The sequence below is a fragment of the Lissotriton helveticus genome, chromosome 11, assembly GCF_964261635.1.
Source record: "Lissotriton helveticus chromosome 11, aLisHel1.1, whole genome shotgun sequence".
Classification (NCBI taxonomy): Eukaryota; Metazoa; Chordata; class Amphibia; order Caudata; family Salamandridae; genus Lissotriton; species Lissotriton helveticus.
In genome coordinates, this window is record NC_136072.1 from 372,639,536 (window position 1) to 372,666,298 (window position 26,763).

The following is a 26,763-nucleotide window of genomic DNA, read 5'->3' on the forward strand; positions in this document are numbered from 1 at the left end:
CCTATGGAATGCTTAACCAAAAATAAAAAACTAGTGCCTGATAAGTAAGCTGTGAAAAGACACAAGTAATGAGTTTATGCTCCTGGGAAAGGCAAACGCAAGAAAAGGAGGCAAAACCCCATAAAACTACTGAATAAAAATCTAGCAAATTGGCGTGACAACAAAGCTACTGTAACTGATAGTAATCAAAGGACAGGCTCTAAGCCTACTGTAAGCTGACAATAAGTATTTTATCTGCCAGACAGCTTGCACTCATGGAAATCTACGGGTCTGCATTCGTCTACCCAATGGCAAAATGTTTCAGAATTGCCAAAAAAATGTAAGTTCTTACATTTAAATATCCGCCATCCACATTTATTCTGGATATCCTCGAGATGTGACTGAGTTCCTCTGTTTGAAAGAAGATGACACAATCAAAACACATGCAAAAACGGAGTAACAAGGGCTCATTTAGAAAGTGTGCAGGAGTGGTTCATCCGCTAAGAACTGGTGATGCCATACCCTCTGAAAGTGTTCCAACTGTTTCAGCTACTATTCTGTAAGCAACAGTTCCCCACCTGGGCTGAAGAAACTCTAAATATGGCAGACCAGTTTACTACTTTTATCCTCAGGGATTGGCTCAAAATGTTCAACTCTATATAAAAGTGCAGAGGACCTAGCCTTTTGTATTTGTACTAGGTATATAATTACTTCCTGAATATTCCCATTTTATTCCCATATTAGATATTTTGCAAAGGGATTTAAGAGTACAGAAAATAGTATTACAGGACTACTACTTTAGATATTCATAAATGCCTTTGTGAATCAACCCTGATGATTTGCGAATTTGTAAGGCAGCTCAGTGAGCAAAGGCACTGCTTCTGAGATTGTTGGTTTAAATTCACATTACACATTCAAATCTAATCCGGGCAGACTAGGGTCCTCATATACGCCCCTATCACAAGTACCTTGGTAACTGTGTATTATTTATCATGCATGATAAATAGCAATATCCCCCTGAACATTATTGGAGGTAATCAGTCACACAAATGATGAGTTCCTCGTGAAAATTATGTATAACGTGAATGTTGGTGCTTACCCCGCTAACATTTCCATGGCTTGGTATTAACCAGTAAGTATACAAAGCAGTGATGGATGGCATTCTTGAAATAACACATGGCAATGAGAAATACACGAGGCTATGCCTTTTCACAGACATGTTGACTCTGTTGTTACGACATTGACATGCACACTGCTTCTGAACAGCATTACCACCAAACGTATATTACTAAGTGCTCTCTCTTTACAAGACAGTAGAAATGTTTCTGAGGGTAAAAAGAATAGGCGTTCCTCTCGTACAGAGGAAAGGAAAGCTGTAACAAGGGCAATAATAGCTTGTTCAAGGTTAATTTTGATTTCCTCCACAGAGTACGACACAGTGGGCTATCACAGTGAAGCAGCACGATCCCCGGACCCCAAGATAATCCTGCAGATGAGGAAAGGTGTCTGTATAGGCTATGCCAGACTTTTCGAGCGGCTGTGCAGGTGAAGTAGAAGCTGGTTGATGCCACATTTACAATGTAGAGTGAATCTGAGTGGAGAATCAAATCACCTATCCTTCTGAATGCAGAGATGAGACAGATTTACAATGTGTATTTTGTCCTTAGTACACTTATCTTTGTTTTTGAGAGCCAATTTTCCTACCTACCACTTTCTATTTTAATCGCCTATGCTTTCCTGATACATTCCTTGTATTGCTTGTGAGTTTGATGAAAGCTCTTCTTGTTATAGATGAAACACCCTCCCTGTAGAGAAGCACATCATTTACAAATATGCATACTGGTAAAATACGATTTTTGCTTCTAATGGCCAAAATGTTGTTCCTTTACTTTTGTTGCTAGTGGCACACGGAGAATCGAAATTAACATTAAAATGATCACTTTGAGAGCTTTGTCGAGAATCAGAACTATCTGAATAAAAAGTTAGAAAATTGCTGCAGTAGGTTTTCACTTTTCTTGAGGGTAAATTGTTAACTTTATAGGATCTAGGACCAAAACTCTAGGAGCCAAAACAAGATGATCTATCATTCTCCAGCTTCGTCTTCCCACCACATTAGCCACCAAAATGCCTCACAGCCATTGGGGAGTGAATGTATGACGTTACAACGCGGTCTTTACACCGCGATGCTAGAGGTGCTGGACTTAGGAATAGTATGATTTACTATTCCAACTCCAGCCTGTGTAACAGTAGGGAAGGTGTTGGTTTAGTAAACCATACTATTCCTTAGTGTATAGCTCCATCCAGCCAAGTCGTTGTAACAACTTGCGCTGTAATGGCCACGTTGTAAACGTATCGCGGTGTAAAGACCGCGTTGTAATGGATGTCTCCCTTCAGACCCGTGCCACGTGGTGAGCAATATGACGTCTTGCCCGGTGTTTCACTTTCCAGTGTCTTTGAACCAGCAGACTGTGAGGCCTATCAGCTTAAACACCCTGAAGCATGCAATAACACCAAGAGGACCCCGGTGTTGATCCAACGCCCAGCTCAAAGGCCAGGCACTCTTTGCTTGGAGGCATTCCTGGCCTTCTCCATAATGCTACTCCGCTACCGATTACCTTCTTCCCAACAGCCTGGAGGCAGCACTGCGCTAAGATACCTGGCATTAAAAAATATTTTTAAATAATTATTTACCGGCTGCAAAGATAATTAGCTGCAATGCATGGCACGTTTAATCTGATTTCCATAAGCAAAGCAGTTATACTACTGAATTTCTACACCAACAATATCGTGCCATACTAGTATCAAGGACAGAATATCAAGGGACAAAATATCGAAAGGCAAGTGCATGTAGGGAATTATAGACTTACTCATTCTAACTCCACATCTACGTACCATGAAGATATATATACTGTGCAGTTGCGTGTATGTGGAGTTAGTGTAGAAAATCTAGACTTACTTGCCTCTTGATATTTTATTTTCGATGCTTAGTCCCCGATATTCTGCCTCATTAATTTTGTGGATTCGCTATTAAGGGGGCACTCGGAGCAAAACACCAGTATCTTGCCAGAGGCGTAGCTAGAGCTTCTGGCGCCCGGGGCTATCTCTCAGATTGCCGCCCATGGTCGATAGCGGGAGGGGGAGGGCGGGCTCCCGAAAAAAGGACATATTTGCTCCGGAGCCCCCAATGAAGTCAACCGTGTAGCTTGGCTCTATCGCGACAAAAACCTCCAGCTTGTTATTCATATATAGAAGTTCATTTCACACAAGGCCTAGTGACTTAGAGAAATCCCACACTGCTTTTCCGTTCTGACATTCTTGGCATGCTTTAGGTCATAACGTTGGACATACTCCATTATTCCATCCTGTTATCATGTATTTTTAAACCTTATTCCTCATCACCACATTCAGTACCTTCCAGCCTGGGTTGTGACCCCTAGCTATGTGCATGCCCATCCATTTCTGGTGCTTTCCAGCCGTTTTAAGATCTTCTTATAGTTTCTTGTTGCTCAAATGGGTGTAATTTATTATATTTATATGTTTCCATCATCTTCATTGCTTGCTTTTGATCGCTCAGAAGTATCACTCACAATTGTTGAAATGTCACTCATAATTACACTGAAATTCCTGGCCCAGCTGCTCAGGACCGGTCTGAGTGAGGTGCGACATGTCCGTACAGCTCTTGCCTCAGGCTCTCATGTGTAGACCCCACAGTGGTGGCACAGCAGGGTCCCTACTATAGGGCAAGTTGGATTTGATACTTTTAGGATAGTTAATGTTCCTTCCGACAGCAACCGTGCAAACTAAACACCATAACAAATAAACACTACTTAGGAATGGGTCACACTTGTGAAGAGACCATATGAAAAAGAGGAGCATACAAAGACATGCACACAGTATCAGCTAGGGAATTCCAAACATTCCTGTTTATTTGAGGGGATTGCACCCCATACGGAAGATAAGCCTCAGGACTATCACTGTGTTTTAGGGAGCAGTGGTGGCAGCAGTATGTTTACCTTCCGGGTACTCATCGCTGCCAAGGTTTAAGATTGCTTATGTGCGACATTTTCATAGTAGGCATATCACGTGCTATTCGCCCCTAAATCTTTGCCCCCCTTCTTCCCACCACAAAAGCACCATACAAGTGGTTGGTCTTCACTGCGTAGTCTTTATTAATTCTCAGATAATGCCATCTTTATTTGCTGACGAACTGTCGTCATTAGACCAACTTTTATTCAAACCGACACACATTGAAAAGGATCAGCATAGGGTTGCACAGAATCCATTTCAGTCACAGTTTACAGTTACAATTGTATTTACAAATCTCGATCTCCAGAGCCACACTTGATGCGGGTTGTACCAGCAGGCCACAACACCACACTTGTTGCGGGTTGTACCAGCAGGCCACAACCCATCTCCATTGCCTCCAATTTGAAGTATCTACCAGGCGTCTACCTCTAGACGCGGCCACCTTGGCACTGCTTTGTGCACTTTCTTGCGCACCAGTTCTCACATAGTTGCTTCTTACCAAGCACTGGCATCTCGGGTAGGGCCGGAGAGTCCAGGACCACCAGCAGGACGGCCCCCTCTCCCGCCAGCCCGGAGCCCCATTGACTGCCTTCCTGTTCTAGGATCAGACAGTCCCGCCAAAAAGGAGTCCCCGCCATTTCTTTGCATGGGACCCCGCCAATTCTACTTTTAAAATTAGGGTTGGGTGGGTGGGCAACTCGTTTACAACTGCACCCGCTGGGCACCCGAGGCGAGAGGACAAAGAGGGCTTCTCCCTTGTGTCCAGCGTTTTTAATCTCTCTTTCTGGAGGAGGGGTCTTCTGCGCCCCTTAATGACGCGCTAAGTGCCTCTCTGAAGCCTCACATTTCCTTGCGACCCCTCCCACTCCCCTTGGCCAGCTGTAAGCTTATCCAGCTTGCCTGTAGCACGAAAATGCCACTAAAGGCACCCCTCCCCTAGACGTGAGGGCTGCCTCCCATAGTAGGCATATCACGTGCTATTCGCCCCTAAATCTTTGCCCCCCTTCTTCCCACCACAAAAGCACCATACAAGTGGTTGGTCTTCACTGCGTAGTCTTTATTAATTCTCAGATAATGCCATCTTTTTTTGCTGACGAACTGTCGTCATTAGACCAACTTTTATTCAAACCGACACACATTGATAAGGATCAGCATAGGGTTGCACAGTATCCATTTCAGTCACAGTTTACAGTTACAATTGTATTTACAAATCTCGATCTCCAGAGCCACACTTGATGCGGGTTGTACCAGCATTCCACAATGCCACACTTGTTGCGGGTTGTACCAGCAGACCACAACCCATCTTCATTGCCTCCAATTTGAAGTATCTACCAGGCGTCTACCTCTAGACGCGGCCACCTTGGCACTGCTTTGTGCGCTTTCTTGCGCACCAGTTCTCACATAGTTGCTTCTTACCAAGCACCGGCATCTCGGGTAGGGCCGGAGAGTCCAGGACCACCAGCAGGATGGCCCCCTCTCCCGCCAGCCCGGAGCCCCATTGACTGCCTCCCTGTTCCAGGATCAGACAGTCCCGCCAAAAAGGAGTCCCCGCCATTTCTTTGCCCGGGACCCCGCCACAGGGCGAGGAGCCTACTGGCGCTCTCGCCCTCCCCCCAAAGGCTGCTCCACCCTCCAGATCTAAAAGCATGGCCCCCATATAATTTTGGCGAGTAGCTCCAAACCCTGCATTGGACAGATGCAACCCCATCCCCAAGAAACAATCTGCTTTGATGCCTGTATCAAGGTATGCCTAATGGGCCTTATTGAAGAAACCGTCAAAATCATGCCCCCCAAAAGCATATGGATGAATAACTCCAACCCTGCATTGGACAGGTGCACCCCATCTGCCAGATACATTTCCGATTTTGATACTTGTATCAAGGAATGCCTAATAGAGCGTATGGAAGAACCTGTCAACAGATTTTGCCACCTCCTGATTCAATCTTCTCACAGACTTGCTCACCCCTCTTGATGGAGCATTGTCCCCCCAAACTTCCCCGCGGGATCACTTCTGACCAACACAACCGGGTCCTCAAGACTTTGTGAACCTTTACTTATAACCAGATGTACAAAACTGTAATCAAGGTATGCCCCATATTTTCATATTGTGTGAACCAGGTGCCGCTACGAGAGATAGCAGCAGATCATGGCCAAAAAACCAGGTGAAGTGCAATCCCAGTAGGAAACTGTAAAACAGGTTTGAGATTCATCAGACTTACTTATTAATCCAAACCTTGCTCCACTGGCCTGTCCCTGTCTGCACTCGGACACCGAGGTGTGAGTTAGCAGCTAAGCATAAAAGCAAAACCTGCGGTGATGCCACCCCTGAGCTAGCTGAATGTGCTCCTGTCATTCCCGATATGGTTACCCTGCAGCACTCTTACTCCATGCAATGGCTTGCCCCCCCCCTCCTTCCATGTAGGTTGTTCTGGCTTTTACTCCACTACCATGAGATAACCCACGGGAGGACCATACAACTGTTAGACTGTTACCACCCAGGACCCAGACTCCTTCACCCATGTGTGCTGCATTGGTATGTCTGCCCAACATGGGTTCCTACCCGCTGTAGTCCGGAGACAAAGATATTGCAATGTCGGCACGGTGGGAGACCCTCCAGCATATATAAAGGAGCAGAAACAAGCAATTACTGTTTCGTGGTCTCCATTTTGAGGGTGTAGTGCTTGACAGAAGCAGATAGTATGTGTATAAACCATAAGCAATTCCTGGTACTACAGCTGTAGTTCCCGAGCTTTCTGCAGCTGCTCATCCAACTGCACGAGGCATGTGAGCGCGCCCTGCATCCCACTCGCCAAGATGTAACTCACACCGTTGAAATATCACCCTGCCTATTTAGAATGCCTTACCTCTGTTGTGGTGACAATCCTTTTATATGATGTCATACCCCATCCCACATGCAGTTTTTAAGAGCCTTAGTCGCCAACTAGGACAACCGCGGTGTCTTGCCCGCACATGCAGTGCTATGTACGGGCACCGGGTATAGAGTTATATGCTCAGTATCACCACAATATTACATTGGCACCGCCTGCTAAAAATTGCTTCATGCACATACTAGCATCACATTTTGGGCATATATATTTGCCAAGTGCTCGCTCACCCCAAGGCATCTTGATGCTGAGTAACAGACGTTTATTGCTACCCAACCTAATGAAGGTCATTTTCCAACCTCCCGCATCTTAAAGAATCCAATGGGCTATTCAGATCTCAAATTACGGTTCGTCCCAATTCATTTTGCACCTTCCGTACCTTTCGCCCCTAGGTTCTTGCGGTCTTATACCAACCTATGCGAAAACATTTCTTCATGCTCTGTGTCCAACATTTTTCTGGGCGGTATCCAACAAATCGCTACATATAAGCATACCTGCTGACTTGTCAATCCTGGTTGACTTGGAATGCTAGGCCTTGGTGACACTGACATGCTGCATTACTGCATTACTGCTAGCCAAGGCCAGGTACCCAGTTTCCCGTTATTCCATTACAGTTTACCCCCTGCAGTTCCTTCCTTCTCCAGCTCCACACAATATCATGCCTTGGGGTCTGAAACTGAAGCATGATCAATATCATCAATGAGAGCAATGTGTTTAACGGTACAGTAGAAATCCGCCGTAGGTTACTGGCTTCACCTTTTAAACCACCTGGCACTCTGTGTGCCACACAGCCCAACGCTGGCCTCCAACCCCAAACATGGGTAGAGCACAATGTAAAGACAATACAACTGCCCCATAGTACCCACATCCTAGAGTGCGACCTCAGCCAGAATCACATGTTGCAGCGCACTCCATATAGCAGCCTGGCTGCCCCCGTACCGAATGGCAATGAAACATTGTAATACAGCCTTCGGGACAATTGGGATGATCTTTGAGCTTTACCGCATCACGTTGTAGATGCAAATTCCCCACCCTACCGAAGTATCTCTTACCAAATCACCATACACTGTGTCTGATTCCACCGGGCCCACGACAGTGAATAATCCTCACTATTAAGCGCCACCCCGAGATACACAAAAAAGGAGGGTACCACAGTCAGCTACAATCTAACACACCATCATCGTAAATGTGCACTTGTTTATTTTTCCCCTGCAAAGCTTACTTTCCATTTTACCGAAAGTCAAAACAAGAGCAGTCGACATTACAGAATGCGCGTGCCCGAACATATACGGAGCCTTATCTTGCCACAGAACGCGGTTCCCGGACACCCGCCGTGCCAAGAGTTAATGTTTGCACTTCACCCCAAGTATGCTCGCAAAGGGAAGGCCAACCATCACAACTGCATTTGAGATATTGACTTAAATGTCTAATGTAACACTAAGCACTCCACCAACATCTCCTCAGATACTTGCGGCGCGCGCACCAAGGGTGAAAATCACAACAGCATTTTGAATTATCAGCGTAAATGCTGCCTGCATGACAAAGCACTCCCCCAACCTTTCCACCGGTACTTGCGCCGCACGCACTAGCGGGGGGCGGGAAAATTAAACCAGAACTCCTTGACGTGGCAGGGAAATGCTGTGAGGATCGAGCTTCGCTGAAAAGGTCCGTGCTGAACGGGAATGCAATCCCTTCGTTAATGTTTGCCCTATACCCCCAGAATGCCCGCAATCAAATTTTTTGTTTGGGGGGAAAGCCAAGACTCCCCACCGCCACTTCCAAGGCTGTCTCCCGAATCTACAAAACCCAGACGTAACCATAAAACAACAACTCCTCGACGTGGCATAAAAAAAATGCCTCGAAGACCCAGCTTCGAAGAAAAGATCAGGAAAAGTCCGTGCTTAACGGAATGCAACCTCCAGACCATCGCTATCTCATGAATCAACAAAATCCAGACCGTAACCATAGCAACCTGCCATTCATCTTCACCCACCACTAAATACCGCTTAGAAACAAAGGGCCAGATGTAGGTAAATATATTTTACCGACTCATAAATACCAAATTTTACCGATTCTAAAATACCGATTCGGTAAGGCTTGTGGGACTCAGAAGAGTCCCACCTACATATCAAATTTACCGGTTCGGTATTTTACAGAATCGGTAAATTTACCGATCGGTAAATTTACTGATTCTGTAAAAATATGCCCCCTACATCTCAAATTCCATTTACCGGTCGGTAACGGCCGAATTCGGCCGTTACCGACCGGTAAATGCTTACCTACATCTGGCCCAAAAACTTCAGCATCCAGAGAAAATTCACCTACCTCTTCCACTTCACCAGGCCGGGCCCCCTAAACCCACTGAGCTGTCTGCGCCAGAGCAGTACGTTCTTAAATCATTAAGCCATCACAACGCACCTAGCACATGTCAAAAGGCTTCACATAAGCACCCGCCTGCATGGAGGGGATGGGTTCTCCGAAGCTTGCTGCGTGCTGTTGCCAGGACCTTGTGACCCTAGGCACTAATTGGGCCAGACGTTAAATTACTGTTAACTGTTTGTGCCCACGCTCCTGGCAGCCCCCCCTTCGAACTCTATTTCCTGCATTCACCCTGTGAGATATGCCACCGGGCTCCTGCTGTGCCCATGGCGGACCTCAAACCTACCGTTTGTGGCCCTCCTGCTGCGCAGGAAGGCCTGCACGCTCCCACCAACGTTACTGACATCATGGGTTGCCCCTCCCAGCACCACCACTCGGTTCTGTTGCTGTTGCCCCGCAACTCTCTCCTCGCCTGTTGCACCTTAAAACCTTCGCCCTGTGAAACATTCCTTCCACCTCCTTATTTTCATACTCCGCATTTATTCTAACCAAAGAGCCCGCCCTTGAAGGGTCTTGAACCTGCAACCATCCGATTCACATAGGGGCTCGCAAATCGTGAGCATTAACCACCGGCTAACTGGGCCACCCTAATTGTCTTCTCCGTCTATTTACGCGGCCCCGCTACTCCAGTAAGACAAACCAGCTGTGCCACACGCAGTTCTTAAAAAAAACAAAGCATAATTGTACTGCGCCATGTTTGCACTGTCCCTCGCCTTAGCTGTCTGTTGTGGTGCGACCATAAAACAGCAGCCTAACGTCGCTTTAAAGGAACACCGTCGCTATGTGCGCATTTTGACAGACATGGAGTAAACGGCACAAACTCCAAATAATAATACTCAACTCCCACCTCGGAAAATGCAGCTAAACCTGCTTCACAATCCTGCTACCATATAGGTAACCTGCCACCTGCCTATTGCGATACAAACCGCAACTGAATCCTTGATCCCGGAGTCTTCCATCATGCCAGCTGGCACCTTGATGGTGTTACGAAAATTCTCAACCTGCTTCACGCCACAGCTATAGGCTGTCCAAACAGGTCGACGTCTGGATACCATGCTGCCACCCACCGAGCGTGGTGCACCTCCCCGGCATCGCCGACATGAAAGTAAAAGGAAAAACAAAACAGCCATGAATACATGTGATACACTACGCCATTGTATTGTAAACCCCCCAAATTAATGACTGCACTATTGTTGCATTACTGCAGCCTTGCTGCAGACTAAGTCAATGGTACTCCCCCCCCCCCAAGGATACCCTCACAGAACAGGGGGAGATGGCGGCACACTAGTCTGAATGCGGATTAGACGGACGCCCGTAAACTCCCCCTGGGGGTAGTAATCGGTTGCGTCACAGATTGAGGCGCTGTTAATCATAGGTGGGTGGGGCTGTCGCTTAACACAGAGAAACTCTTGGGTGTTAATGTAACGGTAACGAGTATCCCTGAAGTCGTAAGGGGACCCTCATATCTCTCGAGTTGGGGGTATAAATACTGTGTGCACCACAACCCCATTCCTAGGAAGTTATCGAATGTGACCGTCTATACTGTACGTGGGGAAGGGATAAGTGCACAGCTATTAGTTCCACAATTATGTTTGTCCGGTTTGGGTGCTCCGTGGGTGGCGGCCAACGTCCCTGGGCGCCTGATTAGATCCGCATTTTGTGTCTTCAATGGAGCATTAAAGACATCCCTTTGGGCACACCTAGTTCTCCTCCGTAGAAAAAAGAGGATTCCACACTCTTTGTACCTTTGATTCTGTATGTGTTTATTTTATGTTTTTATTTTTTATTTTTATTCCATTGATATTCTACGTTTTCTCTGTAAACATTCTGATCAAGTTCAATTTTTCTTCATGTTCACATCAGCGATAAAATTACAATTCTATCCAATGCATTTCAGGCGTATCCATATCGCCCTTCATCAGGGAATTCACACTGTAAATCAAAAAATAATGGCAATCATGAGTCGAAGTGCGTTGGATTGGTATCGTGTTCAGCTATGTCTAAGGTTCGCTACACCCATGTGTATCTAGATAACTTCACCTCAATCACCTTATTTGCCCGTGCTACCTAGTGTCCTAACTTGAGTAAAGCCACTTATGTGTCGCTGTAATCAACCTTGCAATGAGTCACTGTAACCAAAAGATCCAAATAACAAAAAGATCAGTAAAAGTCTCTAAAAGAGCCAGCTTGGATTAGCGCTATCTTCAACCCGCAAAACTACCATAACATCCTATTTGTAAGACTGACCTGATCCGTACTATCTCGGCGTTCTAACTCTTTCTTCACCCCGTCCAACTTTCCTCCATTCTGGCCGGTTGTTATGGTTACAAATAATCCGCTCTCCTATAGGCTAAGGTTCCGGTCATGTGATCACGGAACTAGCCGATATTCTACACTTTAAGTTGATGTGACAGGCAATGTGTTAATCTTCTCGCAAGGGTATGACCAATCCCTACACCAAGTAGACAACGAGTTCGAGCACTACAGAATATTAAACGAAACAAAATAGAAAATGATAAATGAAAAATAACACCATTGTTTTACTCTGTCACTGTTAGAAAAACATGCCGTATCCGCCGGTAACAGGCGAACCGAACCCCTTACTTCTCAAAACTTCATGTGTCATCGGTTAACTTGGTGTGCTATGGTGTTATAGTGTTCATGAAGTGAATACAAGTGAACAATGGTTACATAGCAAATAGTTGATCAACTCATGATTAAACATAAAGATAAATAGTGTACATCTTGAATTCACAGGTTTCCCTTTCAGTACAAGGAAAACAACAGCCACCTCTTACAGTCTATTTATAAATAGCATGATAGTTCACTTCGTTCATTGAGCCCGTTCGGGCTCTGTGTGCCCAGTTTATGTATCCAAAAGTTCTCTCGCTGCAGCATGAATTTAGTGTTGTCTCTTCCTTCTTTTGTTTCAACAATCTCTAATACCATATATTTTAATTGCGAGATGTTGTGCTGCGCCTCCATGAAATGGGTAGCTACTGAAGATTTTGTATTTTTCATTCGTACGTTGGAATTGTGCTCTGTAAGTCTTATTTTTATACTTCTTTCTGTCTTTCCAATATATAATTTACCGCATGGACATTTTAATGCGTATATTACATTTTTGGAATTACAAGTCGCATTTACTCTCACTTTAATCTCTTTACCTTTCATTGGGTGGTTTATTACGTTACCTCTGATTATGCTGTTGCAGTTTCCACAACTTAGACATGGTTTTGTACCCTTATACTCTTTGGTAAGAGGTTGGTGATGTTTTAGTATTTCTCCCAAGTTTTTTGCTCTGGTGTGAGCAAAGATTGGAGTTTGATCAAAACATTTTTGAAAATCCGGTTCCTGTTTGAGCATTTTCCAATGTTTGATTATTATTCTCTTGAAATTGTGACATTGTGCTGAGTATTTAGATACCACTACTATTCGTGCTTCTTCATGTTTTTTAACAGGTTTCAAGAGGTCTTTCCTGTCTGTGGCGTCCACTCTCTTTTTAGCGTTGTCTATAATTTCTTTGGGATAACCTCTATTCATAAATCTCATTGACATTTCATCCAATGTGGTGGCTACTTTAGTACTGTCCGATGTGATTCTTTTAGCCCTGGTCATTTGTGAGTAAGGTAAATGTTTTTTTAAACTTGGTTGGTGAAAACTGGCAAAATGCAACATATTGTTTCTGTCTGTTTCTTTTCTATACATGCTTGTTTCAAATCCTTCATTTGTGATGGTTATCATCACATCCAAAAAGGTTACTGTAGATTCTGAGATATCCCAGGTCAGTTGTATGCGACTGTCTGTATTGTTAAACTCAGTTAGAGCATGTTCCAATAGTTCCTTGGAGGATTTCCAAATGATGAAAATATCATCTATTTTGTACCGTCTATACTGTATCAGAATTTCTTTATATATTAAGTGCAAACTGCACCATAGATGTCTCTGGTCTGTCTCTCCTGCACACTCATGGGAGGGGTGGGGGTCCCTCCTCGCAGCAACGTAACGAAATTTGAGGGCCCCTCCGTAACTCACTCAGGAGCTCTCTGGCCAGTTCACTGTGCAGAGGGCCCACTGAAGCGGGGTACAAAACCTCTGTTATGCGACGGAGCTCGCAGCACTGTAGCGCCGCGAGCCCCACCTTCTCTCTTAAGGGCAGACGCGTCGCCCCTTTACCCGCTCTAATTCCCCTCTATAAAGTTGAACAATAATAAGCAATTCGTTTAAAACGATTGAGAATGCGATAATTACCAGTGAACAGAGCTTCCGCCACTCCAAACTACGCGTGAGGCCCCCTCAGCTGGATAGCCCAGCTGCACAACTCGTTTACAACTGCACCCGCTGAGCACCCGAGGCGAGAGGACAAAGAGGGCTTCTCCCTCGTGTCCAGTGTTTTTAATCTCTCTTTCTGGAGGAGGGGTCATCTGCGCCCCTTAATGACGCGCTAAGTGCCTCCCTGAAGCCTCACATTTCCTTGCGACCCCTCCCACTCCCCTTGGCCAGCTGTAAACTGATCCAGCTTGCCTCTAGCACGAAAATGCCACTAAAGGCACCCCTCCCCTAGACGTGGGGGCTGCCTCTCATTGTTTCAGTATACTTATGAGTGACATTTAACAGCCAAATATGAGACACTTAAGAGTGGCACTTTCTGGCGAGTAAAATCGAGCAAAGAAGTCCATGGAAACATATCAATACCACAAGAAACACCCATATGAGCAATGAAAAACTGTAAGATCTTCAAACTGCTACAAAGCACCGAAAATGGAAGGGCAGTACTCTGTCTCTTTCACGTTTTACATTTCTTTTATAGCGCTCCTTATACGAGTGTAGGGTGTCAGAGCACTTTACATCATACACACATTACACGGAGAGAACAAATCATACATGTGCCAATCAGTTTCTAGGAAATGTTACGTAAGACAGTGAGGATTACAAGTTGTAGGAATCACACGTCATCCTTATTAGCAGGCAGTATATTTTAAGTGTGTGTGGTCCAGAGAGGCACAAACACAGGATTTTAAACGTACCACCGTGGTTGGTTTTATTAAAAAGAATGTATTTCTACCCAACCTAACCCCTTTAGCAACATTAGGATAATGAAAACCTGGGGGAAAAATACATTTCTAACCTATACCACGCAGTTTAAATGCAGCTCATTGATTGCGTTTCATATGTAAATGTGTTATATTAGGATTGCAACTTATGAACTTCAACTAACAAAAGAATTTCTGTGACAAGAGCAGTAACCCCCTGAGCTTGCCACATAAAATGCAGTGTAGTGATCTGTCTGGCACACGTTCTATGCAGCGGGCACATTAACCATCTGTGCTACTTCATGATGGGTGAAACTGCCACTAGACAAATAGCCTATCTGGTTCCAGCAGAAACATTATTCATGAGAGGTATTTTGACATTAAAATTGCTTCCTGGAGACTCCTGGATTGACAAGAAATTTAGCAGAGGGTGGTTTTATTCCAGAGTACACAGCACCTCAGGGGTGAGGGGGTCCCCACATCATTGTAGTTTTTAGAGCCGATTCCCAAGCAGCCCGACCACCAACAGAGACAGATATTGGCCTTGGCACTTTTATCTGCTGTTTCTGGGCAGAGACTGAGCAAAGGGAAAGGAGAACATGAACCATGGTAGTGTGCTTCTGACTCACAAATGGAGCCAGAAAAGAAAAGTAAGCGGGCCAGCACTGCATCGCTTACAATGCACAGAGCACACAGGCCTCTCTACTGCGTGAAGTAAAGTAAAAGTAAACTGAAATACAGTCAGGAGAGGGAAACCTGGGGCACGCAATGTGCACCGGGCACCTGCACCACAACAGCAGAAGCAAACAATACTTTTGAAATTAAAAGAAAATCAAACGATTCCTACATTGGCTGTTGAAGCAACAAAAATTATAGTGAAAAGGAGGGAGGCCCTGCGGTTGTAGATGAGGGAACCCTACAGCAAGCTTCCCAGAAATTGCAAACTTCAACAACTCTGTGCTGCAGTGGCCCGATGCCCAGGGCTGCCCTGAAATGCCCTTGTGTAGAGGTTAGGGGGCACAGTCAAACTCGGCTGGTGGACGGCGGCAGACTTTCTTAGGGACCCAAGTCTGTTGGCAGGAAACTGAAAACACATCACTTCAGACCCTGCAGCGTAGCGAGACCGTCTGCCCACGTGCACACTCAGACGGCAGGCAAAATATATTTATCCTGGGTGTGGTGCGTGGGGACTAGGCCTCACACGTGGCTAATGCAATTACACAAATGGATACAGACACTTGATAGAGTAAGGTGCCGGGAAAAGATCGCGAGCGATCTTCCGCCCTTTAATTTTATACCCCGGAGCGAGCCCGCCCCCGGGGTGTGGGGATGCATGACTTGTTGGCTACAATGTATAGAGAGGCCTGGGTGGCTCCCTACATCCCTCCTTCAATTTAGCTTGTCCTTCTGGCCGGGGGCCCATCAGGGTGAGGTCCAGGGAAAGTCTATCAGTCTCTGGCTCGGGCCCGGATTGTGCCTCAGGTTGTAGTGGCAGTTCCGGTATGCTGGTGAAGCCACAACCCCAGCCGGGGTTGTCTCGCTCCTCACTGGCGGAGAGTCCGCGCACGACGAGGTGGTGTTGCGTGCAGTAGTGGAACTGACATCTCCGACCGGTCATCCTCCACCTAGGTGTGGTGAGAGGGCCCCAGCCCATGGCCCGCCATCGTCTTGGGTGTCATGTTCTTGACTGGTGACTCCCGTGGGCAAAGCGGCCGGCCTTCCCGCCTTCTTGAACAGGATACGTTCCGGGTCACCGTTTGATGACCCCGACGAGCCGTGACCATGGTCCCTTGAATCTTTTCTACAGTCCTTGTTTCAGGCTCATAGGGCGTTCGGAATTTCCACCCGGGGTGTCGGTCTTGAACCACCACGGTGTCTCCCTCTCGTAGGCTCGGTTGTCGGGCATGCCGAGTCTCACTCGCCTTTTGGTTGGTGGTTTGCCTCCGGGACTGGATAGCCTCATCATCTCTTGCCTCCGGCGTCCAGTTGGATGCAGTCGGGATATGGCCTCGAGGTGCCTTCTTGAATAGCACGTGTGCTGGGGCACACTTTGTGGTGCTGTGTGGAGTCTGCCGGTAGGCACTCAGAAACTGATCCAGAGCTGTTTCAGGGTTGTCTCCATTGTCCACAGCAATTCGGAGAGCTCTGTTGAGTGTTCTCATTAGCCTCTCTACTTCCCCGTTCGCCTGGGGCCACAACGGTGTTATCTTTCTGTGTCTGATTCGGAGGTTCTCTAGGTAGCTTTGGAATTCCCTTCCTTGGAATGGCGGTCCGTTGTCGGATTTTATCTCCTCGGGGAGCCCCAGTGTAGCAAAGATGTGGTCGAGGGCCTTCTTGACTTGAGGAAAAGCTACTGACGGAATTACCTCTACCACTGGGAATTTGGAAAAAGAGTCCACCACTACGAGCGTGTGCCTGCCATCAGGGAAACTCCCAAAGTCGACGCTTAGGTAAGTCCATGGAGTTTGAGGAGCATCTTCCGTAATGACTGGCGCTGGTGCCGGGTCTCCTCCGGTAATGGTGCAGGCATGGCAAGCGCGTATCATCTCGTCCACCATGTTATCCATGGCGGGGAACCAGACTTTGTTCCTCAGCCTTGCCTTAGTTTTGACCATTCCCTGGTTTCCCGCATGTGCGATTGTCAGTATGTGTCGCTGCAGACTCTCAGGCACGACAATCAGATGCCCTCGGAGTACAACTCCTTCGTCTCCTACACTCAGCTCATTTCGGAACGGCCAAATTAGTTGCCGGGCATGACTGACTTCCGGCCTCAGACTCTGGATCCCGTCTAGGAAGCATGTCCAGCGGTTCTCAGAGGGAGCGCGTTTGACCCGGGATAGCATCTCGTCATTGGTTGTGGCCTCGCCTATCTCCTTCAGCGTCATGGTGTCAGGGCAAGCCGCTTGAGATATCATGTGGACGAACTCTTCCACCCCATGTCCATCGGCGAGAGGAAGAGCCTGCTTCGTCACGTGCGGATGCCGGGAGAGATAATCTGCAGGGTTGTGTGCTCCTGGTCGGAACAAGAGTTTGAAGTTGTATCCTTGCAGTTGCACGGCCCACCGCTCTATCCGTAAGGGTGCGAGTCTGGATGATCCCGTAAACAGAGGCAACAATGGCTTGTGGTCCGTCACTACGGTGAACTCTTGTCCACATAGGTATAAGTGAAAGTGCTGGCATGCCCACTTTATGGCCAGGGCTTCGCGCTCGATCTGAGCGTAGCGAGTCTCTGTGTCAGTCAGGGCCTTACTCGCGTATGCCACGGGCTTCCACTCGTCTGACCCATATTCTTGCAGTAGCACAGCTCCTAGGCCCACTGGGCTGGCATCCACGATCAGTTCTGTCTTCCGGCGCAGCTGGAAGTATGCCATTACTGTCTTGTCGAGCAGGCTTGCTTTAATGTCCTGGAAGGCCTTGTTAGCTGTGCTGGTCCACTCCCACTCGTGGTCTTGTCGAGTGAGTGCCCTCAAGGGTTCTGCCAGAGCCGCGAGACTGGGGATGAACCGGCCACAATAGGTGGCCATACCGAGGAAGCTCCGCACCTCGGAGGGGTTCCGCGGAGTGCTCGCGGTCCGGATTGCTTCCGCCTTTCTGGGGTCAACTTTCAGCCCTTCTCGTGTAAACGTGTATCCGAAGAAGTCGATGGACTCTTGGTAGAATGAACACTTGGACCGATGCAGGGTCAGCCCGTGTTCCACCGCCGCTGCAGCGTGGCTCTTAGATTGGTATGGTGTTTTTCAAGCGTGTTGGAGTATATGAGTATGTCGTCGCTGAGGTTGATTACCCCACTCAGCCCTGACAACACCTCCCGTATTGCGTTCTGGAATACTTCCGCAGCTGAAGATACGCCAAAGCTCAGCCTCCGGTAACGTCGGAGCCCTACGTGGGTCGAGAAAGTGGTTATATAGCGACTCTCGGGTTCCAACTCGAGTTGATGGTACGCTGAGTTAAGATCTAACTTGGAGAACCACTTTGCTCCGTTCAGGTCCGCGACGATGTCATCCATGGTCGGGGTAATATGATGCTCTCTCTTCACGGCGGCGTTGGGGAGTCTCATATCAACTCACAACCTGATTGCGCCGGGTTGTTTGGGTTTCGGTGCTACGACCAGTGGAGACACCCATGGAGTCGGCCCTGACACCTTTTCTATGACTCCCAAATCCTCTAGCCTTTTGAGCTCAGCCTCTACCTGAGGTCGGAGGTTGAATGGCACACGCCGGTGTCTGAGAGCTACTGGGCGCACTGAGGTGTCTATGTGTAGACAAATTTTCTTTCCTTTTAGCTTCCCCAGTCCGCAGAATAGCGCTGGGAACTCCTGCAGCATATTGTCCGCATGCGATTGATGCACTTGATTTGCGAAGAGTACCAGACCTAATTCCTCGGCTGTGTGACAGCTCAGGAGCGTGCCCTTCTTTCCTTCGGTGATATGGAATCGAGCTTCTGTCGAGTATTCGCCATTCACAATGGTGGTGCTGATGACTCCGCGCTGTGGGAGCGGGTCTGTGCCTCCGTAGGTGTAAATGCGTGCACTTGAGGGTGCCAGTGCAGGTTTGGGTGACATTTGCTCATACTGTTCCGAGTCCATGACATTCACAGACGCCCCTGTGTCTATGAGTGCTCGCATTTCGGTGCCTTCGACGGAGACGGTGCACATGGGTGGTGGTCTTCTCTTCGTGGACAATCTGCTGACGTACGAGATGACGTACACTCCGTCATCGTCATCATCCTCATACCGCGGCCTTCTTTCCTGAGCTTGGTTGTCAGGGGGCGGACGCTCGGGCTCCAAAGACAGTTGCCGGACTCGCTGTGACAGTTGCCTGGGTCCATATCCTGCGCGGGATCTTGGTGCGTTCGGCCTGTATCTCCCTCCCTGGCACACCGCTGCGAAATGATTCAATCGGCCACACTTTAGACAGGTTTTTCCTTTTGCACTGCATGTCGCAGTCGTCGGGTGGTCCTCCCCGCAGTATGTGCACTGCGTGCCTCTGTCGGGCATTTGTCGCGGACGGTTGTACTGTGGTCTTCTTTGTATCACGTCTACTCTTTCTTCTTTGACTGGCGCCATTTTGGACGCTGCCGGGAGCGCCATCGGGGAGCGTAGAGCAGCCTCCATTTCCTCGGCTCACGCATCCGACAACTCGTGCGAACGGGCGAGAATAAGTATTTCATCTAGTGTTATTCCAGGCTGTCGGAGGATGAGTTTTCTTAGCAGTTTTGAGCGACACCCCACGATGATTTGGTCTCTTATCTCTTCTCTAGGATTGAGGAATGGGCAGCTGCTGGCCAGCCGGCGCAGCCTTGCGTAGTACATGTCGACTGACTCGGATTCTGTTTGCCACGCCCTCTTAAACTTGAACTTTTCGAAGTCATTGTTTAGTTGGGGGTCGAAGTGGGCGTTAAGCTCGTTAACTGCTGCATCATAGTCGTCCTCCTGTCCGGTGTTAGGGAGTGTCTCGAAGAGTTTGTGTCTGTCTCACGGGTTCCCTTGAAGTATAGATTGAGTCTTCCACGCCACGCTTTCTACCTCGGCGCTGCCGTCGCAGGGTCAGCCGACTCGCTGAACGGGGGAAGGGGCGCAACGCCGGTGTGGGCATGGCTGACTGCTTGGGGCCCAGTGGCCGTGTCTTGGTTCTGAGCGTTTCCTGCCGGGCCAGGTGCCGTCGGTGCGGGCGCTGCTGCTGCCCCTGGCGCTGGATTGGACATGGTGGGCACCCTCACCAAACGTGTCGCAGCTTCTTGGGAAGTGGTAGGCCGGGAAGTGCTCTCCCCTTCGCAATAGTGTCGCAGTTGCTTTGGACAGACTTCCTCCCCCTTCCATTTTCAAATGGGCGTGTGTGTCCACTGGTAACTGGTGCGGACTGAGCTAGCTCGAGGGACTGTGGTGTCGCTCCGCTTCCTTGCCAGAGAGCGTTCTCCCACACTTCAATGCATCAATCCAAAATCACTGCATCTTCTCACCCCAGGGAATACAGTGCGCCCCAATACAATCTAGGCCCGGGCGGGCAGCCAGGCAGCAGAGTCCGGTCCCCAGAGCCCTGCGCCACCAGCTGGTGGTCGGCTCTTCAGGGAGCAGGGACTTACTACCTACCGGTATATCTTGTTACTGACTTTTCCCCAGCAGTGCTGATGGTTTTAAAGCTTTGGCCTGTCACCCTAGGGGCCGGACGAGCCCTGACAGCATCTGAAGCATTCACAAGAACCCTGTGCAAATTATACTAGCATGTCACGAGTGGCCTCTCTGTGCAGGCGTAATTCGCTTTCCTATTATTTCTTACTTTTTCACCACCTTTTCCAGCCAAGCCTGCCAAAGTCATGCTTTTTTTCTAGAATGGGTTTCCTCTGTGGTTTACGGAGGGTTGAACATTTGCGGAGCGATGTTCACCATAACAAAGGCACATTTGTTTTTACGTAGTCATGTCAGTACGTATGAGTTAAACAAATGTAATTACTTTCTAAGGCAAATAAATGTTCAAGTTTTCGACTCCAAAAATGTTCCCCTCAATTTACATAGTTTTCTAGCAGCCCGGCAGCAGAGTCTAGTCCCCAGAGCCGCCGCACCACCAGCCGGTGGTCGGCTCTTCAGGGTCCAGGGACTTACGTAGGCTGGATTTCGGGGCAAATTCGCCATGATCCTCCAGGCATTCAGCCGCACACATGCATTGACCACCAGATCCCTGGGCCCCACTATGGCGTGTGACGTGGCCCTTAGCCTCACTCACCTCAACACTGGCTAGGCAGTGGCAGTGCCCTGCACCCGCTTCGGTGGGAACTCCCTTGCAGAGCTGGATGCCTCACCGGGGTCTGCAGCCATCTGCTTCGACCTCGCTGGGATTATGGGGCCAATCAACAAACAGTAATGCCTCCCGGCCTCGGCAACCAGATCACAGGCTGCCGATGCACAGGGGCCACGCCTTTGTCCCAGCCGTGCTCCGCCAGCCAATCCACTGTTTCCCGTCTGAACAGCAGCCCTCCATTACGTGGGGGCCGCAGCTGTCAGCAGCATCCGCCGACTGCTCCCGTTTCGCGTTTTTTGCACAACAGACAGTCACAGTGCGGCACGCAGCACTGATGGCCCATGATGGCGGCCTTTAGAATTTATTTGGGCACACTGTGTCAGTGTTCCCAAATAAATTATAAAGGCCGCCGCCATGCGACATCAGTGCCACGGGGCCGCCGCCCCAAAAATAGTGCCACCTAGGGTGCCCCCCCAAACCCCCCTAGCTGCGCCAGTGTATCTTGCTGATTGAACCCTGTGCACCTGGCAGCCTTCTTTGCCAGCACCATCAATTATCATCTTAATCTGGAAGTTACTATGCAATCAAATCATTTCCACTGCATAACAACAGGAGACTAGCACCAGGTGGCATTTGCAATCCAACCATACCATTTGATGTGTCTCCCACTGAGCACCACATGCAAATCCAACCCAAGTATTCAAACTCACATGACCAAAGAAAGTGAGGTTCATACCGTGAAGCGCATCCCTCGATCATATACTCCTATCAGCTTTCTCGATTATAAATAGACTTACTCCTGCATGGTCTTTACATGGCGTGTACATTGCCAGCATCGTTTTGAACACACAACACTGGCTGAGTTATACCCAACCGAAATTGAATAACACAGTGTTGTTCGTCCTCTACTTGCTTCTTTGTGCAGTCGATTGTTCAGCTTGAAATCTACTCTATACAGCTACAGGCAATATTTACCTTTGTCACCATTTCACACTAATCTCAATCTGGTTCTTTAGCATCTGCCAATGGGGAAACACACTGCAACACATCAGACACCACCGAGCAGCATAAGACACAAGGGGGATCAAGGTTCATAGCCCCTATTAATTTTCTTCCGCTTCAGAGATCAGCCTGTGTGAAATCATAGACTGCTATTTAACACAGCAAATGACCTGTAATTGTTTTGTTTGAATCAGATCTATGCTCCTAACAGAATGTCTGAAATGAAAGAACACAAAGATAAAGAAGCAAAGGCCACTCTGAAGAGAATTAAACGGGATCACCCTATCCTGGAGTCCCTGTCAAGGACAAACTGGATAAGGCCCTATCTTTGCTAGTAATTTTAAATAAGCTAAATGCAGTTCATGACATTGAGCAAAGTGTTGAAACCCATACCTAAATCCTACAAGTTGAAGTGACTGGGACCAGGACAGACCAAAAGGATTCAAACAATAGAATCATCCTATCAGAATTTAGACTCCACTGCTTAAAAATTGCAACAACCTCCATCTCCAAGAATCTGACAGTCTAGTTGCTACTTTCAAACACAATATCACTGTCTTAGAAAAGTGCAATAGAAGAAGCAACCTTAGGATTTTTGGTCTACTGGAAGGTACCAAGGAGGTACCAAGGAGATGGCACACTCAACCATTGATTTCCAAGCATCTTGGATTCCTTCAACCTCAACGTTATCCAAATTTTCAAGATAGAGCCACAACAAAGTGTTACAAAATTTGGACCTAAGAATTCTTCCTCACCAAGACCCCTTGTCTTAAAGCCACTGAGAAACCAACACTCAAATCTCATTTTAGAGTATATGAAGGAAGTAAAATTCATCACATGGAAAGAGGCCAAAATATCCATCTCGCAAGACTTTGCTAAGGGCGCTGTGGTTAGTAGGAAAGGCTTTCTTACTCTTAGGAGCAGACCGATTGAGAGGTCCATTCCATTGGCTCATCCAAATTTAAAATCATCTTTAAAGAACACATTTTGGTGTTTACAGAACCATCTGATCTAGAAACCATATTTGATAACAAGCCAAAATCTAGGATGGAAGCCAAACCTACTCCAAACCAGAGATCCCTGTAACCTCATCCCCCGTCAATCTCGTTTGGATATGCTGTGCAATTACTACATTAGTGCTTATCCCACTTCCACCAATCTAACACAAATTCATTTATCACACTAACCGCCATCCCAACCAGCTCATTTCTGTTCACATAACCCAACCAATGACTAGGCTACACTCATGCAAGGCCTTTCCATTAGCCCACACTTGGAAACGCCTTCAAGTTCCCAACCTCAAAATAACTACAAGAATGAGATACCCATCCACACCTAGGACTATTAGGACAACAACCAATGCTGTTGTTCTGCATCCACATATCTATTATGAGCTCTATGCCTTAACATCTCCACGTCTACATACTAACCCAAATTCATACTAGGGATCCTCACAGGGTACTAAGATTTATGTAGTCCATGTCTCATTTGTGGCCCTTACATATCCATGGTTTTGGTCTTTATAGCTCTATGTATCACATTGTAGTACAGTTAAATTTGATCCAAGTACTTTTGTTAAACTATATAGTTCTCTGCTAATGACATCCTTTGCTGTGTTATTGAAGACAACTTGCATTCAACTGTTTAACCCCTTCGCTGCTAGGCCTTTCCCCCTCCTGTGCTAAGGCTTTTTTGGGCGTTTTGGAGTAGTGCGCGCTTAGGCCCTTGTAACTTTTTGACCACATAAGGTATCCACACCAGATTTGCGTCCTTTTCTTTCAACATCATGTGGATTCTAAAGGCGCCCAGGGTTTGTGGATTCCCTTGGAGGGGTCCCAGAAATTAACCAAAATATAGTGATTTTTTTGTTTTTTTCAGAAAAATGGGAAAAACGGGCTGCAAATGAAAGCCTCTGGGTTTTTCCCTGAAAATGGTATCAAAAAAGGGTTTATGGGGCTGAAATCTCAATTTTCTCAGCTTTTAGGGAATGACAGTCTTTTGTCAGAGAACCGACATTTTTTACTCAGTTTTGGCATTTTTCTGGAACATAGCCTATTTTTGCTATTTTTAGAGCTTTCCACCTCCTTCCAGTTAATGGTAGAAATGAGTTTGAAAGCAATAATGGATCCTGGAAAGCTTTACATTTTCAAAACATAGACAAAATTCTGAATTCAGAAAGGGGTCATTTGTCTAAATCCATGAAGGTTTCGTTATAGAAACTAACAGTTAGATATTGGAATAATTGAAAATTTGTTGAAAAAAACAGCCTTTTGTTTCAACGTTTTCACCTATACCTTTTTCTAATTTTGACAGCTCTTGAAAAGCAATATACCGTTACATCCGTTAGACCTTCCTGGTTGTGGGGATATATAGGACTTGTAGTTTCACCAAGAACCCGACGAACCCAGATCCAAAAACTGAGCAGCAACTTGCAATGGTATTTTTTCATTTACTGGGTATAGAGCACTTTGTCTTGGAAAATGTATACATGGAATAATCTGTATGAAAGACACCTATGTATTTCTGAATTGGGTACAAAATATAGAGCTCAGAAACAGTATATAATTGCACATTTTCAAAATTGGGAATACTCATACTAGCATGAGAATTATTGGTCATTTTTCCCCCAAAAATTTTTTTACACAATGTCTTTCATTGAAATGGAGAAATGCATGAAAGCTCAATTGGTAATAACAGTTGATTTACAAATCTGATTTACCCCAAGTGTCCCGATAAAAACGGTACCTCACTTGTGTGGGTCGGCCTTGTGCCTGCGACAGGAAACGGCGCAAAATGCAACGTGGTCACACCTAAATTTTGCAGTTACAAATTGACCCTTTTTTGGCAAAGTGCCTACCTGTAGTGTTTGCACCCTAGCTCTGCCGGCACCTAGGGAAACCTAGCAAACCTATACATTTTTAAAAAGTAGACACCCAGGGGAATTCAGGATGGGGTGACTCAACTGCCTACCACCAGGTTTTGTTAACCAGAATCCCTTGCAAAGTTAAGATTTTGACAAAAAAAACACATTTTCCTCACATTTCTGTGGTGGAAAGTTCTGGAATCTGTGTGGATCAACAAATTTCCATCCACCCAGCGTTCCCCCAGGTCTCTCAATAAAAACGGTACCTCACTTGTGTGGGTCGGCCTTGTGCCTACGACAGGAAACGGCACAAAATGCAACGTGGTCGCACCTCAATTTCCCAGTGAAATCTTGCGCTCTTTGGACAAAGAGACTACCTTTTGTTTTTGAGCCCTAGCTCAGCCGGCACCTAGGGAAACCTAGCAAACCTATATATTTTTGAAAAGTAGACACCCAGGGAAATTCAGGATGGGGTGACTCGACTGCCTATCACCAGGTTTTGTTACCCAGAATCCCTTGCAAAGCTTAGAATTTGACAAAAAAAACACATTTTCCTCACATTTCTGTGGTGGAAAGTTCTGGAATCAGCGTGGATCAACAAATTTCCACCCACCCAGCGTGCCCAAGGTCTCTCGAAAAAAATGGTACCTCACTTGCGTGGGTAGGCATAGTGGCTGCGACATGAAACAGCGCAATACGCAACATGGCTGCACCTCAATTTCCCAGTGATATTTAGCACGTTTTGGACAAAAAGACCACCTTTTGTTTTTGCGCCGTAGCTCTGCCAGCACCTAGGGAAACCTAGCAAACCTATACATTTTTGAAAACTAGACACCCAGGGAAATTCAGGATGGGGTGACTCGTCTGCCTACCCCCAGGTTTTGTTACCCAGAATCCCTTGCAAACATAAAATTTTGACAAAAAAACACATTTTCCTCACATTTCTGTGGTGGAAAGTTCTGGAATCTGTGTGGATCAACAAATTTCCACGCACCCAGCGTCCCCCAGGTCTCCCGAAAAAAATGGTACCTCACTTGCGTGGGTAGGCATAGTGGCTGCGACATGAAACAGCGCAATACGCAACATGGCTGCACCTCAATTTCCCAGTGAAATGTAGCAAGTTTTGGACAAAAAGACTACCTTTTGTTTTTGCACCGTAGCTCTGCCAGCACCTAGGGAAACCTAGCAAACCTATACATTTTTGAAAACTAGACACCCAGGGGAATTCAGGATGGGGTGACTTGTCTGCCTACCCCCAGGTTTTGTTACCCAGAATCCCTTGCAAACCTAAAAATGTGAAAAAAAACACATTTTCCTCACATTTCTGTGGTGGAAAGTTCTGGAATCAGCGTGGATCAACAAATTTCCACCCACCCAGCGTGCCCCCAGGTCTCCCGAAAAAAATGGTACCTCACTTGCGTGGGTAGGCATAGTGGCTGCGACATGAAACAGCGCAATACACAACTTGGCTGCACCTCAATTTCCCAGTGAAATCTAGCACGTTTTGGACAAAAAGACTACCTTTTGTTTTTGCACCGTAGCTCTGCCAGAACCTAGAGAAACCTAGCAAACCTATACATTTTTGAAAACTAGACACCCAGGGGAAGTCGGGATGGATGGGGTGACTCGTCTGCCTACCCCCAGGTTTTGTTACCCAGAATCCCTTGCAAACATAAAAATTTGACAAAAAAACACATTTTCCTCACATTTCTGTGGTGGAAAGTTCTGGAATCTGTGTGGATCAACAAATTTCCACCCACCCAGCGTGCCCCCAGGTCTCCCGAAAAAAATGGTACCTCACTTGCGTGGGTAGGCATAGTGGCTGCGACATGAAACAGCGCAAAACGCAGCATGGTCGCACC

At 47.0% G+C, this 26,763-nt stretch overlaps 1 protein-coding gene across 1 annotated transcript in view; it reads left to right on the forward strand.

Moving 5' to 3' along the window:
• LOC144791155 (kyphoscoliosis peptidase-like) overlaps window positions 1–26,763 on the forward strand; it is a 799,432-nt gene that overhangs the window by 204,661 nt on the left and 568,008 nt on the right. Inside the window, exon 4 of the mRNA XM_078665811.1 lies at window positions 1,407–1,524. Within this exon, the coding sequence (XP_078521937.1) occupies window positions 1,407–1,524 (118 nt within the window). The remainder of the gene's footprint in view (window positions 1–1,406; window positions 1,525–26,763) is intronic.